This window comes from Oreochromis niloticus, linkage group LG3 (assembly GCF_001858045.2).
Source record: "Oreochromis niloticus isolate F11D_XX linkage group LG3, O_niloticus_UMD_NMBU, whole genome shotgun sequence".
Taxonomy (NCBI): Eukaryota; Metazoa; Chordata; class Actinopteri; order Cichliformes; family Cichlidae; genus Oreochromis; species Oreochromis niloticus.
In genome coordinates, this window is record NC_031967.2 from 9,712,908 (window position 1) to 9,728,342 (window position 15,435).

General features: G+C 40.6%; 1 protein-coding gene across 1 annotated transcript in view; it reads right to left on the reverse strand.

Annotated features, from left to right (window-relative positions):
* Positions 1–5,047: 5,047 nt before the first annotated feature.
* The window catches only part of sema4f (sema domain, immunoglobulin domain (Ig), transmembrane domain (TM) and short cytoplasmic domain, (semaphorin) 4F), a 57,026-nt gene continuing 46,638 nt past the window's right edge, over positions 5,048–15,435 (reverse strand). The window contains exons 4-15 of the mRNA XM_005468036.4: positions 11,575–11,673; positions 10,691–10,799; positions 10,435–10,554; positions 10,189–10,340; positions 9,930–10,111; positions 9,463–9,604; positions 8,334–8,547; positions 7,980–8,089; positions 7,737–7,888; positions 7,385–7,440; positions 7,073–7,263; positions 5,048–6,958 (exon numbers count right to left, since the gene is read on the reverse strand). Of these exons, the coding sequence (XP_005468093.2) occupies positions 6,359–6,958; positions 7,073–7,263; positions 7,385–7,440; positions 7,737–7,888; positions 7,980–8,089; positions 8,334–8,547; positions 9,463–9,604; positions 9,930–10,111; positions 10,189–10,340; positions 10,435–10,554; positions 10,691–10,799; positions 11,575–11,673 (2,127 nt within the window). The 3' untranslated portion in view covers positions 5,048–6,358. The remainder of the gene's footprint in view (positions 6,959–7,072; positions 7,264–7,384; positions 7,441–7,736; positions 7,889–7,979; positions 8,090–8,333; positions 8,548–9,462; positions 9,605–9,929; positions 10,112–10,188; positions 10,341–10,434; positions 10,555–10,690; positions 10,800–11,574; positions 11,674–15,435) is intronic.

The following is a 15,435-nucleotide window of genomic DNA, read 5'->3' on the forward strand; positions in this document are numbered from 1 at the left end:
CTTGCATGCAAACAACTCTTAACTGACTCTTATTCAAGTTTTGAACTTGTGATAGACTTGTAGTCAAGACCGCCTAAACCGAGACCAAGACAAGACCAACACCAGAGGGTATCGAGACCAAGACAAGACCAAGACAGAGACAAAAAAGTCTCTAAACTGCAGCCAGATGCTGCTTCGTTTACGGGTGTCAGGCATATTTATGTGTTTTTGCTTTCGCACAGCCCTCCTCACCGCTGTCTACTGTCTCACTCACTGACTGAGAGGACAGACGCACGCTCCATTTGACTGTCGCGTCCATCACCCTCTCTGTTTTTCACATAATGATATTATCCTATATCCTCGCATGTGATTGGCCACAATATGGAGGGATTGGAGCATAGCTTAGCCACTGTGTGAGAGCTGAGCAGCGAAAGGAAATTAAGTGAGGGTAGAAATGACTGAAAGATTATTAGGCTCTGTTTTGAGTTTTGTTAAAAAAAGAATGACTTCATATAGGAAAAATATATATATATATATATCACATATGCAGGACACCTTAAACTAGTTTTTTAATTAAGCAGCAAGGCAGAACAAAGTCGGGCCTGTATCAAGACACAGGGACTAAACCCCAATTCAACCAGACCCAGAACTGATCCGGAATTAAAACAGGACTACAACAGTTCAAAATCAGGACTACTTAGGACTTAACCAAGACAGAACCAGAATCAAAACTACATGATAGTAGCACTAAATATCATCATAGACCTGCACTACACTCATTTTTTAATTCTACCAAAGTATGCTATTTAGATTCAGAAAAGTTTATATAATTATTTACCCTTGTTGCGCAAAAAAGCCTGCAAAACTTAATAAATATAGAATTTGAAAAGTAACAAATGGTATCTAAAAAGATACACTAGGTACTAGATACATTTTCTCATGAGTTTTGGCAAACAACCATTTGACTAACATGTGTGTCTCACCTGCTCTTGTTCCCTCTCTGTTCTGTCCTCATTCTCCTTCTCTGTTCCTCTCTCTCCTTCTCTGTTCCTCTCTCTCTCCCTCTCTCTCCTTCTCTGTTCCTCTCTCTCCCTCTTTGTGCTGACAATCAAGCCAAACACCAACATCATCAAATATACAGTTGAAACCAGATATTTACATATTCTTCAGATAAAAACACAAACACTTTTTTAATTGTAACATCAAATCAGACTAAATGTTGAATTTTTTAGTTTGATAAATATAAAAACACATTTGTTAAATTTAAGAGTAAAGAGAGAATTGAATTGTATTGAAAACTGAGCCACACTTATGGAGCTCCACAATTCTTTTCCTGGTGTTTTGGTTGATATCTCTTGATTTTCCCATGTGGCGTGCCTTATATGCATCCACAGGTGTGCCACCAGTTTACTCACATGGACTCTACCAACCAATCAGAAGCTTCTTAAGTTCAGAATGGAATCATCTGGAGTTTTCTTATTAATTAACAATAAACTTAGTATACATGTACTCCTAAATTTGATGAAAGTGATAAAAATAGACAGCTCTCTCTCTCACTTTATTCTGACATTTAACTAATTCAAAAGATATTTCAATATTTATTTATCTAAAACAAAACAAGTTTACTCTAAATTGATGTTGTACAGTAAAAAAATGTTCTTGTGTTTTCCATAAAGTGTATGCAAATATCTGGTTTAAACTGTGAATATACTGCTGTGTATTGAAATTCCTCTTGTTTTGCATAGAAATATACTGAACAACATGCAAAGCATAATATATAAAATAACATCTACCTGAGTTTTTTCTTTGAAAGAAGCCCCTTATGTCCATTGTTGTGTTCATCAGTACACAATTGAAACGGATTTAGACAGTTTGTTTAGCCGGTGTTCTACATTAAATAAGATGCCACACAAATTATTTTTGCCACTTCAAAAAAATTATTTCTGTCCACTATAAAGGAGAACATCACAGCCTGATACCTGCAGGCCTGACAGCAGCTGGTGTGTCACTCCTGTTCTCTACCTGGAGACAGCAGTCACCTCATTGTTCTGACACACAACACAAAACTATCCACGACACATTAACTGCACACTACAAACACGCTAAACATCACAAATCTCTCACACCTCAAAACTCACTCTCTCTCTTTTTCTGCTGTCTTTCTTTGTCTTGCCATCACTTCTAAAACTAGCCCCTTTTCCTAAACAACCAAATATTATGTTGCCATATCAGTTTTTGATTGGTCGACATGGTGCATTTTTCCAACAAAACGAACGGGCTGTGTTTTGTTTTGTTTTGTTTTTTTATTTTTTGGTCATAAGCAGAGAGTGCTTGCTAGAACAGTTGAGTGAATACTTGAGCCTTATGGACCAGTTGATCACACTGATGACAGTTCACTGAGGACTCCGATGCTTGGAATGAACACATTGGGATTTATTAAACACTTCAGGTTTATGTACAAAGAGTGCAGGGAATAGTGCAATATACACCGGTGACAGGGGCAAGGGCTCTGGCAAATCCAGAGAGGGGCAGACAGGAAAAAACACTCTCTCCTCTTCGGTCACACACTGCTCGCTGCCAGCCACTCTCCAATCACTCACAATAAGAATCTTCTCAGGAAACACAGTGACGGATACAGGAAATCTATGTACAGGATACACATTAGGTGCGTGGGCCGAGGACGTGAACCTGCAATGAGTTCCACCCAGGCGAGAGAGGGGGGGGAGAGAGAGAGAAACAATAACACTACTGATCAGCTGCCTGCTGATCCACTGGGGCGTGACTGAAGAAATCTGCGAAAATTTTACCTCATGGTTTTCCTTGAATTGACACATTTATGGAAAACATTAAGAATTACGTGAAGGAAAGTAAGGCTAATATTGTCAGGGAGAATGAGGAGTAGGGTGCTGCATCTGTATTTACACTTTCACTAGTTTCCTGTAATGACTCCATCCATACACTTCACTCTCAGTAGTCAGATCATCAGCAGAGTATGCAGAGCCCAGGCTCTCTTTCCTGAGCAGATAGGCTTCATGTCAAGTAACAACTATATGTTGGTGCTGAATCAAATCAGTCAGTTGGGCAGTACTTTTAGCTTGACAATGCTGTCATGGTCCTGGATTGCTGACCCAGTGTTTTGTGTTTTTTGGTCCTGTCAGTTCTTTAATATTAAAGATCCTCAGGATGATTCTTGGGTTCTTTATTATTAAGTTTTTCAGTTTTGTGTATGATTTTTGGTTTTTTGTTGTAGTTTCTATTGTCACTTCTTGTGCCTGGTACTAAGTTTCACTTTCCCACATCTTCTTTAGTTCAACTGTGTCTCCTGGGTGTCTCTATAGTCACCTTTTTATGTAATATATTGTCTCATTGCACTTTGTCGAGTTGTCTCTTGTTGTCTGTGATCTTGTTCTCATATGTTTTGGATTCTTTGGACTTCCTGTACCAACAGTGATTAAAGCTGATTGTCTAAGATTAGTTTCTGTGTCCTGCTTCTGCATTTGGGTCCACAACTCACTTAGCAGTACATGACATGCTGCTGTTTTGGCACTTACTATATATTTTCTCCTGCACAAATGAAAATGTTTTGCATTTTATTATGACATCATTGCACTACGTGTCATGGAAGCTGAAAAACCGGAAAGCTGTGGTTAAAGGCTCACTCCTACTTCTATTGAAAATAAAATAGAAATTCATATTTTCATTTAAAATGATCAGCTCTGCATTGCTGGCAATGACAGCCTTGAACTCATGGACAGTTTTGAGCTCCTTTTTAATGCTCTGCCAGGCCTTTGCTGTAGTGGCTGTTTGTTTCTGGATCTTTTTGTCGTGTGGTAGTCTTCAACAAGTGAAATGCATGCTCAATGGGGTTGAGCTCAGGCCATTCAGCAATATTCCACTTCTTTGCTTCAATAAATTTCTGGATTGTTTTGAGTCTTTTTCCATTTGTGTTATGAAATGCCACCCAATCAATTTGACTGCATCTAGCTGGATTTGAGCAGACAGCATGTCTCTAAAAGCCTCACAGTGCATTCAGCTGCTTCTGTCCTGTGTCACGTCATCAATAAACTCTACTGTCCTAGTGCCACTGGCAGGCACGCACGCCCAAGCATATGTCCACCGTGTTTTACAGATGATGTGGTATGCTTTGGATCATGAGCTGTTCTCCATACTTTTTTCTTGCCATCATTCTGGTAGAGGTTTCATCTTTTCTCGAATGGGTTTTTTTTTTCTGTTTTCGCAGCTTGTTTCACCTGCACAGAGACCACCCCACCTCAAATCAACCCCAGGCCTTTTATTGGCTTAACTGATAATGACGAAGGAATTGCCCACATGTGTTCATTAAATATCCTTTACGTCAATTGGCCAATTACTTTTGGTCCCTTTAAAAAGAGGGTGGAAGATGTTAAGGAGCTGAAACTCCTAAACTCTTCATCCAATTTGAGTGTTGACACCCTCAAATGAATGAAAGCTGAGAGTCTACGCATTATGTCCATGTCCATTATATAAGTATAATTTGAATATGTTTCAGTAAACATGTAAAAAAAAAAAAAACTTGTGTCAATGTCCAATTATATATGACATAACTGTACATAGAGACTTTTCTGGAGGATCTTAAAGATGAGATGACACTAAGTTTTCTCTTTCATATTACAGCATGAGTATCCTATGGTTAGACTGGCAACTCACATAGGAGCTGTACAGGATCTTTTACGGCGACATAAACTTTTGAGCATACAGAAAACGAATGACATTAGATGAATTAATGGTTAATATATATCATGGAGCAAATCTGAACTCTATTTCTGTACTGTTTGTACAGCATTTTGAAACCTTAGCATATGAGCGAACATTATTGTATGAATGATGAATTATTGGAAGTCAAAGCTCTACAGCAGACAGACTTACTGAACCCCTGGCAGCCACACAGCTCAACCCCATATTAAAAGATCTAGTAGATAACTGGGATAAAATAAGATAACCTTTATTACTCCTACACGTGGGAAATTGATGAACTTTACTGCTCATCACTGTATAGTTAAAGAACTGAAAAATGAATGGATGCATTTGCAACGGTGTAATATAATCCATGTATTTCATGTACCAAGGTACCCACACTCAGTCATAGACACAAACAGGACCACATACACACTATGGTGAAGACAGTTACACAGATATGAGGCACAGAAGCTGCTTTGTGCATTCAAAAGAAGGACACGTCACTATTTGTTACATGTCCCCACATCCAGGCTTTTAGCAGACAGTACGGCAACAGGATAATAACTTTTTAAATGTTTTATTACAAAACATCGTGACAAAACAATACACTTTATGTTAAAATCCACACTCACAACATGAGGTGATGGTGTCTTTGAGTCTATAAGGTCCATTCCTAGAGACTGAAATGAATTTCATATCCTTTGAATGCCTTCTGTCTCAGTGATGGTGAATCTGAGCAGTGACAGAAAGCAGCATTCAGTTTCTCGCGTCTTCTCTGCAACTACACTTTTCCACAGTGACACAAGTCTGACGGACCTTGAACCTATTAGCCTCTGCGCATCTTTGGCAGAGCGGAGAGGAACAGCCCCGTCACAGTCACTGCAGTCCATGTGAAGGCTCCTCAGTGAATTAATGGTTCTAAATCTCTGTCAGTGACATTTCTCTGTTTGAGGCCCAGGACCGGTGCAGTCTGACCGGGCAGTCTATGGCTCAGCAGTCCTTTGGTGCCTTTGAACCCATCGAGTTTTGGGATTCAAGTGGTGTGTGTGAGAAAGAGAAGCACGGACAGCAAGTGAAAGAGAGAGAGGCGGTGAGAGAGAAGTGCACTTTTCCTTTCCAGGAGAAGCAAATGAGAGCAAACAACAACAAAGGTTAAGGAGAAAGACAATATGGCTTTTCCATGTCTACAGATGTAGACGTTTCATCTTTGATTCTTTGTAATATTAGAATTATGTACTCGCTCAGTTTCATGTCCATTATCACCTGTTCACACTGCTCATATTTACATTTATATGTACATCGGCAACAGCTCTCATCCTGAGTTACTCATTATAAGAAGTCTATACCAACACTGTCATATGATTTCTGTCCTGCAGCTCTCTCTGTGCATAACAGGTCTCTCTCACATGGTTGGACATAAATTTATATTTCTCATAAATCTCTGAAGTCTCTCTCACGTCACAGCTCATATTCAAAGGCATTTGGCAGTAGCCACTTTGCACTGATTCCAGTAGTTTTCAGGTTTTTTGGAGGATGCAAAATGGTATCGAACTTTTTCATATCGAACTTTCTTCACACCTAGCCAGCGGTGCTGGTGATTTAAACATGGTAAAGCTGGAGATCTCCTCTTCTAGTCTTTTCATTCCTTCCCCCAACCCATCCCTCAGACCCTCCTCCACCTCTTCCCCCCCCCTGACTCTCTCTCTCCCCCCTCAGAGCTCACTCTCTCCCGCTCCCCCGTCCTTCTGTCCAGCATATCTGGTGATAGAAATTCAGGGCCAAGCCTCCTCCCGCTGCCGCTTGTGTTGCAGTTGGCATACAGAGAATTCCCATGGCCGTTGATGGAGTTGCTGCTTATCAGAGTGTCGCTGTAACTGTGCCCACCGTTTCCATGGTTGCTAAGGAGCGTGGTTGTTGTGGTCGAGGTCGCCGTCCCGTTCCGTTTTTCCGCCATCCGGAATCCATCCGAGAAAAGACTGGAGCTGCTGGGGGATTGAGGAGTGGCCGAGGAACCCAGCAAGTCCCGCCCCTTTCCCGATGACAACGAATTATCTGGCAGGTTGCGGGCAATCCCACACCGCCGTTTCACAAAGTAGATAATGACGGCGACAAAACTTAAAAATAGTAAGATGGCAAATATGTACAAGGCCAGGATATGACGACCTTCAGATGTTGATACTTTTTCGACACTGGGAGCTTCTAGTGTCAGGTAATAGGCTGCTCTGCGGCAAGGGGTGGGGTCTCTGACTGCCGGCCCCCCCTCCTAGATGAGAGAAATAGCACAGACAAAAAAAAGTGCTTATTTTCAAATAAACAGTAAAAACAACAAAAAAAGACAAAAGAAAAGCAAACACAGCTCTGCTTTGTAGCTTCATACCTGGCACGTGCAGACATAGTTTCCCAGATTGTCGTCAGTGACAACCACCTCCAGGTCAGAGTTGTGCTGCCTGGTGTGTCTGTGGAGAGGATACTCCCAGCTACAGGGCCGAGGGGACAGCTGGACACACGGCAACAAGAGGCGCAGGCCCCGGAACACTTGCAGCACTTGGGGCGACGGATTGCAGCGACCTGGAGCGGAATGCGAGAACGGAGACGGCGAATAGGTGATTAACAACAGCAGAGGCATTTACACTCACAATCAAACTGGACAACGACGATCACGTCATCTGAAATGAAAGTATAAACTTACCTTCTGCTACATTACACTTTTTTAAGGCAGCATCTACCACATCACCGGGACCGGGCCTGCACACAAGGGCAAAATTATAACAGTTAATAAAAAAGTCATTTTAGCAGCTGAACTGACTTCAGCTTTTGTCTTTGGTGTAAAGTGTATTTTTGTGAACACTTCTTACATATAGCTGAATTTTCTGTATTACATTTCCATTTTTTTCCTTAGGAAAACATTGGTACACGAAAGTACTGCTGGAATAAAAATGGGTCACTGTGGTATTTTATAACCTTATACAGCTGCTGCCTGCCTTTCATTTCCATTTTTCTGGAAAATTTCCAATTCATTGTGATATTCCTGTAGTACTCACTCTTCTGTTGTTTGCTTGCAGGCTTCCTCCTTTGTGCTCCACACACAGCCCAGTCCTCTGGCTCTGGCGCACACCTCACAGCTGCGATACAGAGCGCAGCCTTCAGCTTGGACACGAGCCAGAGACAGAGGGCTGCCCACCAGAGCATGGCCCTGGAAACACGGAGAACAGTTGCAGAATCGCTGAGAAATGGAACGAAGCATGGCTGTGCTTATAGTATGTGTATGTACACGTGCGCTCTACCTTGTGCAGTAATATATTGTTAACAGGTTCCTGTGATGTGAACAGAGGAGTCTCCTGCAGTAAGGTGACATTCTGGCCCACTACCGCCACCTGGTGGAGCTCCCCACGGTCTGCAACACATTTTTGTTATATTTATTTATTTATTTATTTCACATTTCAGTCACAACTTCTAATACAACTTGCGAAAGTTTAGGTTTTTATCAATTTTGCATTGACTTCAGTATTCAGTTTCTAAGGCCCATTATCTTTATCTGTATCTTAGTTCAGCTTTAAGGAGCTGTCTCCATTAACTACAATTTTAAATGCACTACAATTTCTATATCCTTCTGTCGTCTCTATTGTCTGATCTCTCACCTGTTCCTAGATACAGCACTGCTGCCCTCCGCTCCTCGCTGCCGTCCTTCAGATTTACAGCCAGTTTGGTGTAACTGATTCCCTTTCGAACCAGCAGGGGTGCTGCAGTCACACTGTTCTCCATCAGAGGGTGGTCCCTCACAAATGTCAGCACCTTGTCAGGAAGTTTTAGGGAGGACTCAAAGCCCTCAGCCTTTAATGCACTGTTTAAGCACTATTATAAAGACAGGAAAGGGTGTGTCTTAGTAATTTATGGTAGTAAAGTCAATTAAAATGCATGCATGGTACATTTAAAGTTTGAACTTCCAGAGGACTTCACAATATTTCATATGTGTGTCCTTTAAAATGTGAAGATATCATGTTTATAGAAAGAACTAAGGTATAAATTTAACCTTAATTTATTTTCATCTATTATTTTTTTTAATATATACAGCTGAGAACTCTTGCAAAACCAAATGTTATAAAGTGTATGCATCCGCCTCATCAGAGTTCACATTATAAATGCACTGGATGAAGATTTGTGGAACTAAAATCTGAGCAGAGGATTGAAAATCAGCATGTACTTGAAATCATCTTGAACAGATGGCTAAAATTAAGATAAATAGATGGCTGTACTTCTGAACATGTGTGCCACCCTGTTAAATATAACTGTTAAAATAAATATATGTACACCAAACATATTCACTAACTTCTCACAGATTAAAGGAGCTGTGTTTTTAAGTGTTACGCTGACCTTTTGGGAAAAGATCAGAGTAACAGAGTATCTTTGGATCATATCCAAAAGGACACACTGCTAATAAAAATGAACAAACATCATTTAACCTCAGTTTTAAATGCCAAAAAGATCAAGTATTTTTGGCAGGATAAAAAAATATTGGACCAAACAAGTTACGCCTTGGATCAAAGAAATTATTCCAAAACATCCACTAGAGAAATTCACATAATGTCTCCTCCTTTCTGAACTTTAAAAATGATGTGGATTTCAGTTTGTTCAGTGTAAACCAAGCATTATTTAGATTGTAAAATCTTCTACAACAAACATAAATCATCAGTGACGTCTGCAGGCTGCCATGTTTTGATTCAGAAAAGCAGTGTAAATCATAGAAACTGTGAAAGTACAGTTTAATACCTGGCCAGGCCGCGGTGAGGGGATCGGCTCATGATTGATCCAGTTGTCGCAGCTCTTCTTCAGCTCTTTAAACGGACCATCCAACACTTTGCTGATGTCAGACAGGCTGAAAACACACACGGCCGACAGGTCTACTTGCTCCCTGTGAGAAAGGAAAATAAAATGTTTAGCATGATGCTAAGTATGGAAGGAAAAAGTTCATTTTTGAAAAAGAGTAAAATCAAATTTTTTGGAAAATAAGCATGAAGCTACAGCAAGTAAACAGCTTCATGCTTATTTATACCTTTTATATTATGCAATTGAAAACTGTGAATGAGCCTGTATTACACCATATCCACTGATAGATCATCTATATTTGTCTACAACAGCAGACGACAACAGCAAAAGACTACATTTCCAATGTTACAATATCTCGTATGGCCAAGGCTCTGCTCTGGCCTCTTGCCCCTGGTTACTGTTTGGCTTACCACTGGGAGGTGAACAGTCCATAGAAGTGTGTGCTGCTGGGGTCGCCTGGAATATGTTGCATGGTGAAAACATCAGTTAGGACGTTATAGCGCTGGCCGCTGGGCTTGTCCTCGCACACCAGCTGAGCCTTGAGAAAGGTGGTCCAACGTCGCTGCAGAGTCTTCATCCCTCCCACATCAGACTGAACAGACAGAGTTAATCTTAACAGGGATTCAATCAAACAAAGGGATCAATGATTCAGTCAAGACAGTGGGTTACCTTGCAGACCCGGGCCACCCTGGGTACTTTGACTTTGGTGTAGAAGTCATACTCTTTGGCCACCTCGTTAAAGAAGAAGTAGATTTTGTCATCGTCTCCTGTCGGGTTTCCTGCAGACTGCTCTATGAAAGCTGAGCTGACAAATTCTGGGTCTGAGAGAAAAAACACACGCAGACACACAGTTCTAATTATCCTTGTGGGAAAGTGTGGGGTCAACATGTGTGACTGTGGGCAAATGTGTCTTACCGCTGAGCCAGTTGATGGATCGTTCAGTTCGGATGCGCTCCTGCTCAGGGCCCGTTGCCCGGGAGATGTCGAAGAGTGTTCCCAGGAAGTTGCTGGTAGCTGCTGTGTAAAGGAGACCATCTAAAAGGCAAAAAAAATGAGAGAAAGGACAATGTTTATTTTATATAAAGATATCAGGAGAGCTTAAAAACTCTTGTTTAAAAATTTCATTTTGACCAGGAAACTTAATCAGTCAATCACACACTGTGGTACTTACCTGCCATAATAGCTGTGTAATGCTGACTGGGCTCAAAAGGACACTTTCCCTTCCCTGACTCCATCTTCACCATTCCATCAACTTCTTCCAGAGTAAATGTAGTGGCATTCTGCAGAGAAGAGAAACACAGGACTTATATTTCCTAATTAATTACAGGGTTTTCTGTCTGATCTCATACGGATTGTTTTTGGTAACGTACACTGCTTCATTCATAATTCATTCATTATGATCTCCTGTCCTTAAATGCTTAGTAATATGCAAAAAAAAAAAAATGCAATATCAGGACACTGCCTATGTTCAGACACCCACAAAAAGACTCAAGTATCTCTTCAATCTTGCTTTTGCACTCCACAGTTGCTATTAAAATGTTGCTCTATTTCCAAGTCTGTGAATGAATGTGTACCCCAATTTAGCCTCTTCTTTAAAGGTATAATACTGTCAACAGATATTCAAGGTGCAACTGCAGTATATTATGATGCATCACAATAATGAGGTTTATTTTTATTTCACAATTCAGTCATGATCAAATGATTATGTCATGTCCTCTCTCTCTCTTTCTTTTTAGAATCATCTGTTTTCACATCAGTTAAATTTTAATTGTGGATTTGGGGAATAGCTACACTCCTAAAATAGTTACTGAGAGAAGGTGTGTGGCTGAAGCCTGGAAAAGTCTTTAGACCTCACTGCAGGCGGTGTATAAACGCATTATGGGTACAAGTGTGGGAGATCCATCTGCACTCATTAATGCTGCATGTGCAAACACAAACCCATTATGTAACCATATTGTGGTTCACCTGTCTGTATGTCTGTCTGTCTGTTTAAGCAGGGTCAGAGGTCATCATCATGCATCAGTCACTAAACAACAAGCGCATGGACGCACTCACCAAGAAGGCACACTGAGGGTCGAAAGCGTAGGTGCCGCACACATAGATGCGACCATCTCCCAGGAACTCCAACAGTCGGATGTAGTTCCTGCAGTCGCCCTGCAGGGGGAGACAAACAGTAAAAAATATAGGCAACATAAAAGGCAAGCTATAGCTTATCACCTTTAAGCTCAGTTTAACAATCAGGACGTACAGCAAATATGTTTATCATTATACGTTTATTAGCAGTTAAATTCACAATGGATTAAGCATGATTTCACTCAGTGAATACGTATATTACATGATGAAATATGCTTTGTCTACACTGATATATAAATAAGTTACTTTATAAATATACATTTTCAGCATACAACTTTCTGCCTTTTTTTTTCTTGTTGCTGAACAGCAAATGTTTTGAATTTTCAAACAAAAAGGTGTCTTCGTCATGAGGAGGTTTAAACAACGACACTCAGTTTGGAACAACAAAACAGGAAATTGGAGATGCCTCGCTGTTAGAGGTGACACCTGAGATTCCCACTGCTGAGGCCACACACACACACACACACACACACACACACACACACACACACACACACACACACACACAAACACACACACACACACACACACAAACAGGCACGAAACTTGAGATCATCCACTCTCATGCATGTATAATAAACAAAAACAAAAACATGTGATCCTCTCTCTTAAAGAGACACCAGATCATACATATATATTTGAGTAAACTTTATTTGTCTTTCCTTATTGTCACACATCAGAAGCTGTTATGGAAAAACACCCTCACTGTCCCATGCCAGTAACCAAGAAACCATGACGTAAGCAATTTCTACTAAGCTCTGTGTGTGTGTGTGTGTGTGTGTGTGTGTGTGTGTGTGTGTGTGTGTGTGTGTGTGCATGTGTGCGGTGTGTGTATGTGTGTTGCACTGTGAGCCATCCTGGATGAGCTCCAGGCCTGATTCACCTCCCCAGAGACCTGATCCTCTCTGATGCACAGATCGTGTCACTCAAACCAGCCCTCCCCTTCCCTCCATGCTGGTACAGCTCCACGTGAGTTGGACAGAGAGCCAAAAAAGAGAGCGAGAGATAGAGAGAACGAGAGAAAGACAGAAGTGGAGCTCAGGCTGGTAACAAAGGGATCAGCCTGGGATTAGCTATTTCATTGGCCCCAAATTAACCCCATTCATACTAATAAGCTTCATTCACAATCTGGCATGGGGTGGCTCGAATGGCTCTATTCTATTCTGTTTGATTTTATTGAATTCTTTTGTACTCTTGATTAAAATGGCCTCCAATTATACATCTTTCATAGTAAAAACTTTAATGACTTCGGTGCTCATCGCAGAAATAAAAGTCCTGCCACCTGAACATCTAAAAGCTTTTCATGCTTGCTGACATTTACCTGCTCAAAGCAATCTCCCGGTAATTACTGATGTATGTGTGTGAGTGGACATGGTCCAACTTTCTTCTCCTGACCTCATGCTCTGCTCTCACCCTCCATTATCTCTTTCTCACTGCTTCTCTTTTGCAGACTTTCTCCTTGCAAGCACATCCACAACAGTTTTGACAGTGCAGCATATACAGTGATACTACTGTAGTACCTGAAGTAAATTAAGTAAATATTGATTGACAGGGGTTGTTTTCTTTTTTCCCTCAAAGCCTCAGCTTAATTTGATTTCATTTGAATTATATAGCACCAGATTGAAACAATAGTCATCTCAGGCCACTCTATATTATAGGGTTATACACAGTAACCGAATCTCCAACGATCCACTTTGAGCTAGAACTTGGTGACGGTGAGCAGAAAAAAACTCCCTCTGAACCTGAAGACACCACATTAGTGCAGCATTTCAGCGTCTTTCAGCTGAATGTTTTGGTTTTCAGCTCCATTCAGTTCATTTCCTTATTTGGCTCATAGCCAGTCTCATCAGCATCAGCTAGATACCAGCAGCTTTTTTGGTCTTTCCAAGTATGTGTTACCCACCCAGCAATGAAGAGAAGTTACTGCATTTCCCCCAATTTTCTTTATTAAGAGGGCATTTCTGTAAGATTCTTACAATTCAACTCAATTGTATTCATATAGCGCCACAGTATAGTTTCTTCAAGGGGCTTTATATTGTTAGGTAAAGACCCTACAATAACACAGAGAAAGCCCCAACAACCAGACAACTAATTATGAGTAAGTACTCGGCAACAGCAGGAAGGAAAAACTTCCTTTTCACAGGAAAGAACCTTCAGCAGAACTTGGCTCAGGAAGAGGAAGCCATCTGTTGTGACATGTTGGGGTGTTTCACACAGTAAAAGATTCAAACTTACAAACCAAAAAAATCCCAAGTAGAGTTTTAGATTTTAGTATCAGTGAAGCAATAACTAGTAAAGTATGATGACTGTATACATGCACACCCACTACTTACTCAAGCTTTGATGTTTTCTTACACCTTATGATGAATGTGATGACAGAATTAAACTCGAGTAAGTTATCAACGTCTTTTCCTGTCATCCTGTAGTTAGTAACATCCTGCTGATAGGAGTAAACTATTACTAACGTGTCCTTATTTGTCTCTAAGTCTGCAGTTTTCACATGATTCACACACACACACACGGGCAGGTACTCTCTTGTTGAGTCTATTGTCTTGTCTCTACAATCTTCATTTATTCTCCCCTGCACTTCCTCTCTCTCTATTGGTTCGACTTCCGTCCTGCGCCCCCTCCCCCACTTTTTTAAAAACATTCTGACTCACGTATATTCTTGTAATCAATGCCTTTGTAGAAAAAAACAACCCCTTCCTGGCTTTATCAATCTATCACCTCCTTACAGTAGAAAGCAGCAAACTGTGCTGATGATGATTACAAAAAAGCAGGTCAAAACTAATTGCTCTTCCTTTTCTTTTGAACCGCTGACCTTCCACTGGCTTTGTTTATCTTTGATTTGAGAGATTTTCTTCTGGTCTGATTCAATTTGGAGCATTGTCGAGTCATTTAAGGAAATCTTTAGTGTTTTTGTCAGGCCGCACACTCCACTATCCCAGCAAAAGATCTGTTTCAGTCTGTTACTTTTTGTTTAAACCAATAAATCAGTCAGGTACAAGAAATGTAGATCAAGTGTATGTTTCTGCGAGCAGTTTGGTGAGAGCAGAGTAACATGCTGACATGTACAGCTTGAGTGGATAGTGCGCTCTAGTTAATCAGTTTCCGTAGTCAGTTACTGGACATCTGTGAGTCCGCATCCACTTCTTTCTGGTTTTTCATCTCTCTCTCTCCACACACACACACACACACACACACACATACACACACACACACATGCACCCCTACTGGGGCATTGGCACAAGTCCCAGAACTTCCCATCCAATGCCCAACAGCACAGGTTTCTAAAGCACAGACAAAGACACACAAATGTACGGCACAGCACAAAATAAAAGCAGAGACATATGACATTTAAGTCTTTGGTGATTTTTAAATATATATATATGTAGAAGCAGGAACCTCCTCTTTGTCTACATTGGTTTCTCTTAATGAAGACCTAGACTTTGTTGCATGCATCAAAACAAGACAACAAAACATCAAAGGAAATCTTTACAGCTTCAATCGAGGACCATGCGCTTAGTCATGTCCACCATTCATGTATATATGGGTGGAGTATGAATGGACTCCTATACATATTATTGGTATATCTGGTAAATGCATTGTCTCCTCAGTTGCAAAGGTTGGGATTCGTCATAGCTTATTGCTAATACCTTCTAGTCCACTGTGTTTAAGTTTATCCAACAATTTTTGTAAAATAGTTAAATAAACAGAAAAATGGAAACCTAACATTTAATTTTTTAAGAGATTTGGATATGAAACTAAGCCAGATATTCTCAT